The 14,825-nt window shown below is 47.1% G+C and overlaps 1 protein-coding gene across 1 annotated transcript in view; it reads right to left on the bottom strand.

Annotated features, from left to right (window-relative positions):
• Abca4 (ATP binding cassette subfamily A member 4) overlaps window positions 1-14,825 on the bottom strand; it is a 100,635-nt gene that overhangs the window by 54,934 nt on the left and 30,876 nt on the right. The window contains exons 9-17 of the mRNA XM_090334226.1: window positions 14,111-14,197; window positions 12,320-12,494; window positions 10,388-10,519; window positions 8,346-8,485; window positions 7,843-7,980; window positions 7,363-7,556; window positions 5,162-5,243; window positions 1,362-1,567; window positions 430-478 (exon numbers count right to left, since the gene is read on the bottom strand). Of these exons, the coding sequence (XP_090190352.1) occupies window positions 430-478; window positions 1,362-1,567; window positions 5,162-5,243; window positions 7,363-7,556; window positions 7,843-7,980; window positions 8,346-8,485; window positions 10,388-10,519; window positions 12,320-12,494; window positions 14,111-14,197 (1,203 nt within the window). The remainder of the gene's footprint in view (window positions 1-429; window positions 479-1,361; window positions 1,568-5,161; window positions 5,244-7,362; window positions 7,557-7,842; window positions 7,981-8,345; window positions 8,486-10,387; window positions 10,520-12,319; window positions 12,495-14,110; window positions 14,198-14,825) is intronic.

Below are 14,825 nucleotides of genomic sequence, written 5' to 3' on the forward strand. Positions count from 1 at the left end.
GCCATAGGCTCCTAAATGAGTGTTCTGAATGGTTTTTATCTTACTCTCACAGGAGCCAGGACACTTCAGCTGGCATCTGGATTGTATTAACTGTCACTGTTATCTCTGAGGACAATAACAAGATGTCCCTCACACACGCAGGAATCATCAGAGGCCTGATGGAGATGAGGGGGGTGAGAAGCAAGAGATCAGAAATGCAGATTTCTGAGAAGTTAGGCAGAAAGCTACAAATCTGACCTGGATATAAATCCTGATTCATCTAGAAGGTTTCTATCTAGTCTGTATTTGGTTTCTCATTCCTTTGTCATCCAAAGACATATACCCGGGACATTTCCAAAGACTTATCTGGTTTTCATTACTTTTGTTTAGATTTTTCAAGCTAGAGCTTGGAGAGGGGGAAGGGGACAAGCCATGGTCCCCACATCATACCAGCAAATAGAGATCCGGCATCAGAGTCCTCTGTGACCTTCAGAAAAATCTGTTGAGAAATAAATAAGGAGACATTTGGTTCAGACATTTCTAGTCAGAAACACAACAAAACAACAAAAAAAACCAAAACCTAAACTGGGTTCCATTTTGCTGGGTATTGTTTCATCAGAAGAAAAAAAATACATTAGGACTTGTGATCCAAGAAGCTAGGCTTGTATAAATACAAAAACTGAAGCCTACAGTGACCCCTCGTGGGTAAAGTATGCATGCACGGGGAAAGAGGCAAAGGATAGATGCCAGTAATGAAGGGAGCTGCTTAGCTTGAGTGGGGAATGAGGGTTCTTTCTTTCTCTCTTTCTTTCTTCCCTTCTCTTTCTTTTTTTCGTTGGGTCTGGGAGCTCAAGGCTAGTGCTCTGTCACTTAGAGCAACAGCTCCACTTCTTGCTTCTGAATGGTTAATTGAAGATAAGAGTTTTGGGAGAATTTTTCAGCTTGGGCTGGTTTTGAACTGTGATCTTCAGATCTCAGTCTCCTGAGTAACTAAGATTACAGGCATGAGCTGCCAGCACCTGGTGGGTTTTTTCTTGTATAAAACTCGATCTGGCTTAGTGGTAGAATATTTGCCTACCATGCATGAAGACCCAGGCTCTGTTCCTCAGTACCACATACATAGAAAAAGGCAGAAGTGGTGCTGTGGCTCAAGTGGCAGAGCTCTAGCTTCGAGAAAACCCAAAGGCAGTGCTCAGGTCCTGAGTTTAAGTCCTGAGACTGGCAAAACAACAACAACAACAACAAAAAAAAAAACCCCAAAAATAAAGAAACAAAACTTGATTTAAACCAAGTCAGACTTTGGCAAAGGAAACCCCTCCCCCATTAATTTAATTTTATTTTTTTAAGCACTAGACAGAACTCAGTTGTCATGTCTGCTTTACCTCTTCCAGGGGAGTGTCAGAAATTCCAAAGCTGCTGAGTCCCAAGTCGGCCAGTGTCTCCTCTAGCTCTCTGAAAAGGCTGGCATATGCTCTCTGCTTGAAATTCTTATTTGGCAGAAGGAAGATAAGTTCTTGACCAATGCATTCTACCAGCTTGGCTTCTGGAACGTGGTGATGAACCAAGTCCATCAGCTCATTGACATCCCCTAGGAAAAGAGAAGTGACTGACTGTCATTAAATGCTCTAGAACAGGAGCATTTATTGCCCAGGGCCCCTGGTCTCTTCCTCTTCCTCCTCACCGAGGAGAGGGTCCTGTGTTTGACATTCACCAGGAATCAAGAGGACTGCTGCTTGACAATCTGTTTTAGGCTAACTTCGCACACTGGCAGAAGCAAAAGCCCTTCTCGGGGCCTCTCTGTGAAACCTTTAAGCGGTCACGCAGCGTTCTTGTGCTGTTGCTATGCTTCTGTCCTGGGTTCCTCATCTGTCAAAGGGGAAAATTACTGTCCCCACTTCATGTTTGTGAGAATTGGGAGAGTTAATCCACACAGAGCATAGGAGCCATGCCAGGCCCACAGAGGGGTGCAGGCTGCTGTGACCACGGATATCTGCTCAGGGAAGAAAACTCTTTGCCACTGGTGCTTATTCTCATTCACTGAACATGTAAGAGTTGAGATGGGGACTGGTAGCTCCTTCCTGTAATCTTAGCCACACAGGAGACTGAGATCGAAGGATCATGGCTTGAAGCCGGCCCAAGGAACCAAAGTACGAGACTCTTAGCTCTAACAAACCAGCAAAAAGCTGGAAGAGGAGGTGTGGCTCAAGTAGTAGAGTACTAACCTAGATTTGAGTGAAAAAGTTAGGGGATGGCACCTGGCCCCTTAGTTCAAGGCTCCCCCGCCTCCCACCTAAAAATTAAAAGAAAGAGTTAAGTCAAAGTTGATTTTCTTTTTCTGATCTGGCCCAAACAAGCTCTAGGGAAGTTTTCTGAGGGACATATCTGACCAAGAAGGAGCACACATGCATGCCTCTTCTAACTTATACCCAGGAACTGCAGAAGGAGCTGAGACACACAGAAAGAGACTGGAGGTGGGGAGGAACAAGAGGAGTACAGCATGGAGAGTGGGCTCCCCAGTCAGAATGGATTTTAAGCACAAGCATATGTTACTTTAATGTTAAAACCCTAATTTGAATAACCCTAACGCATGTACTTGAAGGTAGAATTTTCCATGCATTATCTTGAGAGGTAGGCCAGAGAGGAACTCAGGTTCTGAAAACTCAAGTTTGTGTGTGTGTATGTGTGTGTGTGTGTGTGTGTGTGTGCTGTGGGACTTGAACTCTGGGCCTGAGTGCTGTCTGTCCCTGACCTCTTCAGTCCAAGGCTACTGCCCTACCCCTTAAGCCACAGCACCACTTCTGGTTTTCTGGTGGTTAATTGGAGATAAGAGTGTAATGGACTTTTTAGTGCTTGGGTTGGCTTTGAACCTCAATCCTCAGATCTCAGCCTCCTGAGTAGCTAGGATTACAGGTGTGAGCCACCAGGCTCAGAACTTGAGTTTTTTTATAAGCTGGTATTTTGTTTGAGAGTCAGCAGCATCCTCTAGATTTTTTTACTTTCTTAACAAATGGACTCAGGTAGAGCGATTTCTTGCTTTCAGCCAAGGTCCTGCTGCTTCACCGGGCTGGAAGCCTTGCTGTGTGGTAAAATGGACTGATTTGTCTTTCCTTGTGAATGACTTCATTCAGCCTGGGAGTTCTTATGGGCCCAACTCTGCCCCATTAGGTCTGTAGGGGTTGTGTTCACTGTTCTCTAAGGAAAGAAATGAAAGTACAGTCACCAGATTCCTTTAAGTGTCTCTTAGATGTGGTTCAGCCTTTGAGAAGTAGCCTGTCTGGCAGGGAGGGCTATAAGTTTGAGAGGGGCATATGCAAAGGAAAAGCCAGCTAAGGAGCTCAGAAAGGCTCAAAGTGATCTCTTCTTTCTTAGGGACAGAGTCACCGCATTTCCTACTCCTTGTGGCATATTTGTTCTATACAAAGAAGGGTTTTGTTTATTTGTTTGTTTGATTGATTTTTTTTTTTTGCCAGTCCTGGGCTTGAGCTCAGGGCTTGAGCACTGTCCTTGGACTTTCTCAAGGTTAGAGCTCTACCACTTGAGCCTTAGCACCACTTCTGGCTGTTTTCTTTTTTTTTTGCCAGTCCTGGGCTTGAGCTCAGGGCCTGAGCACTGTCCTTGGACTTTCTCAAGGCTAGAGCTCTACCACTTGAGCCTCAGTACCACTTCTGGCTTTTTTCTATGTATGTGGTACTGAGGAATCGAACCCGGGTCTTCATGCATGCTAGGCAAGCACTTTAACCACTAGGCCAAACTCCCGGCCCTTCTGGCTGTTTTCTATGTATATGGTACCAAGGTATTGAACCGGGTCTTTGTGCGTGCTAGGCAAGCACTCTACCATTAGGCCAAACTCCCAGCCCCTGATGTTTGTTTTTATTGCTTGCTGGGCACTGGTGGCTCATGCTTCTAATCCTAGCTACTCAGGAGACTGAGATCTGAGGATCATGGTTTGAAGCCAGCCTCAAAAGTTCTTGAGACTATCCCCAATTAACTCCAAGAAACCTGAAGTAGAGCTATGGCTCCAAGTGGTAGAGTACTAGCCCTGAGCAAAAAGCTCAGGGACAGGGCCCAGGCCTTAAATTTAAGCCCCAGTATCAGCACAACAAACGAACAAGCAAACAAATATGAAAAAATATAAAAGTAAATTTCTTGACCAAGATTCTTAGGAGGCATCTTCAGAAAGCTGGCTAAGGCCCACAGCAAGGCACACACATGCTCTGGAACGTGAAAGGCTGTTTTCTGCTCTCCACAGTTCTGTTAGCATACAGGGAAGGGGGGTGGGGGTGTGGCACAGGACAGTGAATACTAGCAAAACTCTAGACATTCCCTCTCAAGTTTTCAGCATAAAATATACATGGTGTCTAGTGTCTTGAACCACCAAATTTTGTTTAGTAAGCTCTTTAGGTTTAGGGGCAAAAAAAATCTGTGGCAAATAAATTGTTTTCTTTGATGAGCAGATATTTGCCTTCCTTTAGTATCTAAGTTTAGTTTTGCTACTACTTGACATCATAGGGTGTGTGGTATGCTATTTGCACAGACATCCAGTGATAGCTATGCAGGTGGGCATTAGTAGAAAATACAGAGCTGTTAGCAAATTTTTCTGGATTCCTTAAGCTCAGACCCTACCTGTGAACCCATCATGCAGTGATAGCTTCTTTACTGCGCCTCTCTGAAAGAGGGCGATCTCCTGTGAGTCAGTGCACCCCAGTTCAAGGGAGAAGCACTGGAAAGTTGGGAGGCTAAAGGGAGGAGTAGAGGAGTGTGACATTACATTAGACCTGCTGTCTACCCACGTAATCTCAGAGACTCCAAAAATTCTCAGTTAAGACCTGTGTGTCCCTATCATTCCACCAGAGGGCACCATAGAACGCGGCTGTCTCCAGACAGCATGTTCCCTTGGAGACAGGGCTGAAAGACCCCAGGAACCTAGCCCTAACATGGAGGGCACTGAATGAACCAACTGGATCCCTCACCAAAGGGATGGGGCTCTTACATGCATGACTTTGAAATCCCTTTGGGAATGGAGGAAGAAGAGAAAGTAGCTCAAAGAAAAGATGAGCAGTTGGATGATCTCTAGCCTGAGATGTACACCAAGTGGTCTTTATGTTCTAGTTCAGGACATTCCAATAAGACATACCCAGCTGCTGCTGGACCAGAATGAGCTATGGCCTGCTCCAGCCCTTACCGTCCAAGACTTGTTCTTCTGTTATCTCATCCACTCGAGCTGGGCACTTGGAGAAACCCTTAGACGCACAGCTGCAGGCTCCCTACAACAGATGGATAGGAATGGTTGACAAGAGGCTTATCATTTGAGAGTGGGGAGAAAATAGCTGTGAGAGAGCAAGGAAAGGGGTGACATCGTCTAAAAAGAAATGTACTCTACTCGCCTTGCGGAACTGGAACCCCTCTATATATCACCTTTACAATAACAATCCGTTTTTAGAGGATATATATCAATGGCAGCGTCTCCTTGATGCCAATTGCCGTCATTATTGCCTTGTATATTTCTCGCTACCACCTGTGGTCCACACATTTTTGTTGTTCACTGTGTAATCTGTTCACTGATTTGTGTGTGCGGAGGGTATAGCTTCTCGATTTTATCCGGGAGAGTGTGTGAGTCAGAGAGAGAATGAGAACCTCTAAGCCACTCTGGGTTGTCCCTTATCAAGTGACAGCTGTGGGTTGGGCTTTCTGGGGGGCACTGTGCTGTTCCCAGTCCTGGATGCACACTCAGCTGTGAGACCCACAGTAGCCCCTTCCCCTATAGGCATGGACCATGCCACACTATGACACCTGTGACACTTTCAGTGTGAGCGGTGCCTGTTTTTCAGAAGCCCACTGGACTGTCACAACCCTATCTCGTGTATCTCTGTCACAGCCCTAAAGAGCACAGACAGAGGTCATGAGTTCTGTTTTCCCTGTGGAGAAAGACAACAGCAAGGGATGCCATCATTTTCTCAAGATGGTGCAGTTTGTACACTTGGCAGCCCAGACCTGAGACTCGGTTTGCTGAGGTGCCCCGTGGTTTTTGCTGGTTGGCATTTTGGGGGCTTCCTCACTGTGAGCTTTTCATTGTCAATGAGACTTTCCTTAGATTTTATTTACCACTGGTGTTCAGGGTTAGTTAGGGATCATGAATGTTGGAATGACAAAAAAAGAAATATTAAATGATGAAATATCCCCCTTTCGATAAATATTATTATTATTATTGGTGGTGGTGGTTGTGGGACTTGAACTCTGGGCTTGTGTGTCGTCCCTGAGCTCTTACAGCTTAAGACTACCACCCTATCCCATGAGCCACAGTGCCACTTCCCATTTTCTGGTAGTTATTGGAGATAAGAGCCTCACAGACTTTAGTGCTTGATCCTCAAATTTCAGCCTCTTGAGTAGCTAGGATTACAGGTGTGAGTCACAGCACCCGACTAAAATTTTGTCTTTTTTTTTTTTTGCCAGTCCTGAGGCTTGAACTCAGAGCCTGGGCACCATTCTTGGACACTTTTTGCTCAAGGACAGCACTCTGCCACTTGAGCTACAGTGCCACTTCCAGCCTTTTCTGTGTATGTGGTTCTGGGGAATTGAACCCAGGGCTTCGTGCATGCGGGGCAAGCACGTTACCACTAGACCACACTCCTGGCCTCTAAATATTTTATATGATCAGAGGCACATAGACATTATGCTTTTGTGTTCTTCTCCTTTGGTCTCATTGTGTGTGAATGCCTAGACTTGCATAGTGTACCATGTCCCAGTGTATAATAGATTTAGCTTCGGCATAGGAGAGAAAACATGAGCTGTTTGTCTCTCTGAGCTTGGCTCACCTCACCTACCATGACTTGTTCAAGGTCCATCCATTTCCCTGCATTCTTTGTAATGGCTGTGTCAAATTTCATCATGGATGGGTACCACATTTCTTGGACCCACTTATCTACAGTAGGGCATCTGGGTTGTTTCTATAACTTGGTTATTGTAAATAGTGCAGCAATGCAGATGAAGACTCTTAAAAGCAGTCTAACCTGGAAGCATAAGACACATATTCCTGTATTGCCCGGAACCAGTTCGAGACACGAGTGTGCAATGATTTCAGGTTGTTTAAAACCAGCTGTTTCACCAGGCTCCAGTGGATCATGCCTGCAATCCTAGCTACACAGCAGGCTGAGATCTGAAGGATTGAGGTTCAAAGCCAGCCTGGACAGAAAAGTCCTAGAGAAATCGTCTCTGATTAACCAGCCAAAAGCTGGACTGAAGGCATGGCTCAAGTAGCAGCACACCAACTGTGAGCGAGCAAGCTGAGTGGGTCTGAGGCTCTGATTCTGTCAGCTAGAGCTCAAGTGGACAGAAGTATGTGGAGCCCTCAGGACGGGCTCCTTCTTGGGGTACACATGCACGTACCTCACAACCCACTCTTTGACTCTGGATGTTCTTCATCTTGCGAACTAAGGTCAAGTAGAAGCCTGTGCCAAAGCAGTTCTTCAGGAAGAGCGGGGTGCCGGAGCAGTAGAGTCTCCCCTGGGAAATGATGGCGATTCGGTCCCCTAGGAGGTCTGCCTCGTCCATGTGGTGAGTGGACATGATGATGGTCCTGCCTGCGTGGATGGGCGCGGGGTGTCACCAGGCTGGCCCTGAGCATGCAAGGCGGGGTGGGGAGGGATGGGCTGGGGTTCCTGAGTAAAGCAATGTGGCTTAACTCTGCAATAGACGTCAGGGCCTAAGCTCAGTAAGGAAGAAGCTGACATTTCAGGCGACTTCAAAACTTTGCTTCACAGAGTACAGTGACCAAGTCTCATCTGAGTGTCACAAAATGCCACTGTGAGAGAGCAGGGCCCGCTGGGAAGCAGAGAGAGGGAGGGGGGTGTTGCACAGTCGTCTCACCTGAGCGGTACTTGAGGAGCAGGTCCCATATAGAGCGTCTGGAGTAGGGGTCCACCCCAGAGGTAGGCTCATCCAGAACCACCACCTTAGAATCACCCACAAAAGCCATGGCAACTGACAACTTCCTCTGCATGCCGCCTGCAGGCACAAGGAGGGCAGGGTGGGTCACGGGGGCTGTGGGACAGGGAAGCACAGGCCCAGGGCTGGGAAGAAGAGGGCACCTTAAATCTAGCAGCAGTGTGAGCTTGCCACGTTAGACCTGCCTCGGGGGCCTGGTAAATGTGGACACCCCACCCTCGGCTGTCTAGTTTGAACATCAGAACTGACGACGCTCAGGCTGCTGCAAGACAGGGCAGCGCGCAGGGCCTTCTCCCAGGTTGGTTCCTGTCTTCAGGAGTGCTCCTGTTTCTGGCCTCAAAACCCCTCCCCCTCCCCCCTCCCCCGCCTCCATAAGCAGGTGTGGGTCTGCCATCTCGGCCCCATCTCTTTCCAATGCCAGGCACCTGAGAGCGCCTGGGCTTCTTCATTTCTCTTGTGGTGGAGGCCCGTGTCCTCCAACATGGCTTCTGTCTCCAGCTGGGCCTCTTCCCAGGACTTCCCCTTCAGCTGGGCATAGAACAGGATGTGCTCTGCCACTGTGAGGCTGGAGGGGAGGGAGGGGGAACAAGAAAAGAACTGCAGTAGTCAGGCTAGCAGTTTGTCTGAGGGACATCAAAAGGAGTATGGAAATTTAGTCATCAAGCGGTTCATTATCCTCTTCTCTACTACAAAAGCAAGACCATCAGCCCTCTCCAAACAAGATGCCTTAGAGAATTCATTCCTACAGTGGAATGTAGGTGGCCATTAAAAAAATTCCTTTAAGCCAGACACGTAGCTCATACCTGCAATCCTAGACACTCAGGAAGCTGAGATCTGCGGATTTCGGATTGAAGCTAGCCACGCCAGGAAAGTCTGTGAGGTTTAGCTCTAACAAGCCACTTAGAAAAGGCCAGAAGTGCTGCTGTGGCATTAAGTGGTAGAATGCTAACCTTGAGTTAAATAACTCAGAGACAGCATCCAGGCTCTGAATTTAAGCCCCACAACTGATTTTTTTTTCCTTTTAGAGAGCACTATGAAATGGCATGAAAATATATTCATTTTTTGGGTTTTTTTTTTGTGGGTCATGAAGCTTGAACTCTGGGCCTGGGTGCTGTCCCTGAGTTCTTCAGCTCAAAGCTACCGCCCTACCCTTTGAGCCACAGCACCACTTCCTGTTTTTCTAGTGGTTAATTGGAGATAAGAGTCACATGGACTTTTTAGTGCAGGGGCTGGCTTTGAACTTGGATCCTCAAATCTCAGCCTCCTGAGAAGCTAGGATTACAGGCATGAGCCACCATGCCCAGCTCATAATATCTTAAGTTTAATAAAAGCAATCACTTTTAAAGTCAAGAACAAAATTATTCTCAAAACTTTATTCTCTTTTATAATTTTTAAGTATTTATGACTAGGAGACATTTCTGGGAAAAAAAAAAAATCAAAGACCAAGATGTTATTGCCTTGATTAACAATAGTGTTTCTCTGGGTTGTGAAATTATTGGGGAGTTCTTTCTTTTTCTCTTTGCTTTTCCCTCCCTCTCTCCCTCCCTCCCTCCCTCCCTCCCTCCTTCCTTCCTTCCTTCCTTCCTTCCTTTTTTCTTCCTTTTACCAGAGTTTAAATTCAGGGCCCAGAGCTTGCTAGACAAGCAGCTCTTATCACTTTCATCCTCTTGTCTTCCTTCCCTCCTTCCCTCCCTCCCTCTCTCCTTTCCACAATGACTCTATAGATTTTGAAATAAGAAATAACTATTTTAATTTGAAAAAAAAACCCCACCATAACAACTAACCAGAAGTCACCACCACAACAACTAAACAGAAGACTCCCCTCAAAAATGTTATTCTTGGCCGGGAGTTTGGCCTAGTGGTAGACTGCTAGCATGCACAAAGGCCCGGGTTCGATTCCTTGGTACTACATATATACAAAAACGCTGGAGTGGTGCTGAGGGTTAAGTGGTAGAGCTCTAGCCTTGAGAAAGTCCAAGGACAGTGCTCAGGCCCTGAGCTCAATCCCAGGACTGGCAAAAAAAATATATATTATTCTTGTCATTATCAAACTGACAAAATGGACAATGGTTGCTTGTTCTCTTTCTGTTTCCCCCCATCTTCTGCCTCCTGTAGAAGTCCCCCAAGGTTGAACGCAGGGCTCTGTGATGGGCCATTTTGTCAGGGAGGAGACCTCATCTCTGACACAGAGGCTGGCTCATTCCCCTCAAGAAGGACAATGCTCATTGTAAGCAGGGCAAGAACCTGGGGTTTGTGGGGAAAGCAGGCAAGAACTTGGCTTCCATTGTGCCAGACCAGGGAACCCTGAACTGGGCTTTGTAGCCTATGTGTGTGGTAAGCAGGGTAATGGCAGACATTTTCTTTCCTTTTTTTCTTGTAGCTTGGGGAGCAGAACCCAGGGCCTCACACATGCTAGCTAGGCACTGAGCCTGGTGGCATCGCTTGTCTCAGCAGCAGCTTCACTCACTGGTGGAACAGGATGTTGTGCTGTGGGCACATGCCCAGGCTCTGGCGGACTTCATCCAGGCTGGTTTCAATGTCCTTTCCCCCGATAAGCACAGTCCCCGATGTTGGTGGCAACAGACCCGTCAGGATAGACCTGCCCGGCAGAGAGCGAGCCATTAGGGACTTAATGAATGGCAGAGATTCTGCCTGTATCCCACCTAGAGCATCATTCGCTGTGGGTGCCAGGAGCTTCGTCCTGGTGAATATCTTCAGGCCCTAATGCACAAGGCTACACTTGCTTTCTTTTCTGTTTCTATTTATTTCCTATTTCTCCTTTGCCCACATGAATTTCCAGCCCCTGAACAGTCACTTGTAGCCCCAGGGGACCCTAACTCAGACATCACCAGACCTGCTGCTAGACTCTATTGAGGGTGCTCATGGCACAGGTGACTGCTTTGCCTGTGGGGTGAGCAGCAGGGGACACTGAAAAGCCAGATGTGAACACTACAAAGTCCTGGTATGGTCCAGCTGCTGATGGGAGAGGCCTGAGGCATTCAGTGTAGATCTGTTGATTTCAAATCACGCGTGGGAATTGTTGCCAATATCATCTAGGGATCCAAACTATAAAAATCCCATAACCAACTAGATGCTGAGGGTTCACGCCTGTGATCCCAGTGACTCAGGAAGCTGAGATCTAAGGACCATAGTTCAAAGCCAGCCAGGGTAGGGCAGGAAAGTCCATGAGACTGGAATCGCCAATTAACCTCCTAAAAGCTCAAAGTGGAGCTGTGGCTCGAGTGGCAAAATGCAAGGCTTGAGTGAAAAAGCTTAAGAACCTTCCCAGGCCCTAAGTTCACTCATACACACACACACCCCATAACAATGATTGTGTAAATTAGATGAATTAATCATACACCCGGCACTCAGAACAGAACCAGTATAAAGTAAAACCCTGAAATGTTTTTCCCCCATTATTATAAAACATGTATTTTGACCCGTAAGGGAAGTTCCTATCTGCAGTGGATGAAGTAATGTGTTTGTGTATGGGAAGTCCTGCCTGGGGTTCTGAATGGATCTTCTAGTTCTGTGACCATATTAGTTAGCGAGGAGATGGACCCAGAGCCACCACACCCAGCCGAGTCTTGTTAGTTCTGATAAGCCTAGTCTCTTTAGTTCTGATAAGATCTCTGGCTCTTGGAGTTGTCCTCTGCAGCTGAAATCTCTGTAGATCAACCACTAGGGGGAAACAGAAACCAGCAGAATGGCACCAGGTCTGCATTCCATTCGCACGGACCCGCCCTAGGGCACATTCCTGAGCTGGGTGGGCGCTGTTGTTCCTTCCTGGGGCTCTGCAAGAGGCCAAGGACTTGAAGACTGACGTCACCAGAGCTGCCGTCCCCTGAGAGGTCAGCCTGGGAACCGTGGTGACTGTGTTCTCCACGGCAGATGGCGCTCAGGCCTCTTAGAGAAAGAAAACCCTTTCCTCCCCAAGCTGAGATGTCCTCACAAATCTCTGATTCTTCCCTGAACTGCAAAATAGTGGTGTGCAGACCCTTGCCATGCGGGCACTGTGGCTATGACTTTATCCCCTGCATGGGTGACGGGAAGTTGGGGAGAGGGGAAAAAGGAAAGGGAACAGGATTCAAAAGTGTTGAAATGAAGAAAAAATGGCATTGGAGGGCGGCCCTGGCTCCTGCACCCACAGCACGAGTCATGAATGCAGTGGCTTTGGAAAAAGTCACTTAAAACTCTGGGACGATCTGCTTGCCTACGGCCTCTAGTTGAGGATTGCAGTGTTTTGTTTTTTAACAAATTCTTGGGACCACAACCAGATAGTGCATTTTATCATCACGATTCAGTGGGGGTCTTTTAACAGTAGGCTTGAGCAAATGGGGAAACCAAGGCAGGAAACCCAGGCAGATCCTGCCAACCAGCCTCTGGCTGGAATACTCACAAAGTGGTAGTCTTCCCCGCGCCGTTGTGTCCGAGGAACGCAGTGATCTGGTTCTCATAGAAGGTGATGTTAAGCCGGTCCACAGCTGGCCGGCTGCAGGACTCAAAAAACTTTGTCAGATTCTTCACACATACTCCAGGAACCAGCCCTGGAAGCTCACGTTCAAAGAAGGAGTCTCGAAGGGAAATTAAGAAAAAGAAAAAATGATTACAGAGCAGCACACCCGATAGAAAGACAATAATGTTATGTGTTCTAATGGCTTGTTCTTCAACTATTTTCTAAGTGTCTATAATTTCAATCTGTCCCTGTAGGACAGGAAGGAAGACCAAATTAATGGCAATGATTGTATTGCACATTTATCTAGCAATTACTATGTACAAAGGCTGTTTCGTGCACTTTGTATGACTTACCTCCTTCTACCCTGTAACAACCTAATGGGTTGATATTACCAGGATCATGTCTACAGGTGAGGAAACTTGAGATAGAGGACATGAAGTGACCTATAAAGGTCACAGGGTTCATGAATATTGAATCCAGAGCCCACACTCATCTAGAGCATTTACGGCCCACACTTAACATTAGCTCCAAGCTCCATCTTAGGTCCGTCCGTGTTTTCCCCAGCTAGGTCTCTGATATTTCCAGGAGTAGCTCCTGCTCCTCGAACATCACTATCCTTGGACTTTTCTAGTCATTTCTGGAACCACCATTCTCATGGGCAACCTTCTTTAAGATCTTTGCAACCTGTGATTATAGCTGACTGCCGCCTCAAGTCTCTTCTCCCTTGGTGTCTTCAGGATACTCTCCACTCTCCCTCCGCCTCCACTCCTGCTTCCTGCGTTAGCCCACTCCTCCAGAGCATAGCTTCACTTGTCTGAACACTGTCAATCTAACCATTTGCTCCTGGCCCTTTGGGCCCCTGGGTTCTACCATGGCTGAAGTGGAACCAGTTTCTTCTGCTCTACCCTACCTGATAACTTTAGCTTTATCGTGTCACTTCGGAAGAAGGGGTTTCCAGAGGCACCATTGCTTGCAAGCCAGCTTTCTGATGGGTTTTGAGCTTCTGACTGCAGCTTTGTGACATAGGCCTTTAGGGACACATGAAGGCTCTTTCACACTGTGTCAGGCTAAGTCACAGGCATGCCACCTCTCTTAACCCAGAGCATTAGCCTCCACAGAAAAATACATACACTAAGGGACAAAAAGCCACAGGAGAAGTACAGAATAGATTCAAGAGGGAATTCAGAACAGAAAAAAAATCAGAAACATAGTAAGCCTTGAGAACTTAGCCCATCTGTCTACCAATGATTCAGTAACTTCCAGGTCAGGAAAGGCTTTGATGGCTTGAATGAATGGGTTCTCCATTTGTAAAGCATGAGTGAAGGGCAGTCAGTTCCACTACAGTCTCTTTCCCTTGCACACAGAAGCATTTATTTTTGTCTTTCCTTATAGCTCATATCCGCTTTCAGACCCAGTGACCCAAGTCATTGTTCTGGCTAAATCCTCGGAAGTCAGCACATTCGTGCAAATCACTTGGGATTTCCCTAACGAGGGCACAAACACACTACATACTTGGAATTTGCTTTCTCCAGGAAATATGTGTTCATGTCTGGGCTGGACACTCGTCCCCCGCATGAGCAGCTGGACAGTGGTATGGAACCCATCTGTAGACAGTGCCTGATGCCTGCTTTTGAAGCATGTGGCTCCAGTCCTTCCTCGAGCTCACAGCCTGGACTTTTGCCTCTGCTCTGCATCACTCTGCTCCGCATCACTCTGCTCCTTGGGGGTTTTTACCATTCATTCCAGGATGCTCTGGGTCCTCAATTTCCTCTGTTAGCGGTTCAGTCTTTTCCAGGGCCCTTTCTTCTCTCGTTGAACACCCTGCACCATTCAGAAGCCAATATTACTCTTTTGGTGAGAGCTGGGACTAAGAAGTAGGAAAGGAGGGGAACAATGGGGGAGAAAACGGGAAGGCAGAGCCACACTGCACACAGGTGCACATGTGTGGGAACACATATACACCCCTCCCCCGACAACAACCACCCGCAGCCTCTGACCTGTTGTGGGGCTGCAAACTACTCAAGTCCAATCATGCAACCTTTGCCAAGCCCAGGAGCACTTTTGTAATTGGGGCCTTGGAATTAGAGTGTTTCGCTTTGCTCTCTTGGTTTTGGTTTTTGGTGGTGACCAAGCAAGTGCTCTACTTCTGAGCGACACACTCAGCTCTTCCCTTATTCTCTTAAGGTGACAGGAGGGTCTCATAATGCTGGGAGTTTGGCCTGGTGGTACTTGCCTAGCATGCATGAAGATCCAGATTAGATTCCTCGGTACCACATACATAGAAAAAGTCAAAAGTGGTGCTGTGGCTGAAGTGGTAGAATGCTAACCTCGAGAAAATCCAAAGACAGTGCTCAAGCCCTAAGTTCAAGCCCCAGGACTGGCAAAAAAATCATAATGTCAGAAATTATGCCTACAAAATCCCCCCAAATAATAATGAGAGTATCTCAGG

The sequence above is a fragment of the Megascapheus bottae genome, chromosome 6 (genome assembly GCF_031878675.1).
Source record: "Megascapheus bottae isolate mThoBot1 chromosome 6, mThoBot2.hap1, whole genome shotgun sequence".
Lineage (NCBI taxonomy): Eukaryota > Metazoa > Chordata > Mammalia > Rodentia > Geomyidae > Megascapheus > Megascapheus bottae.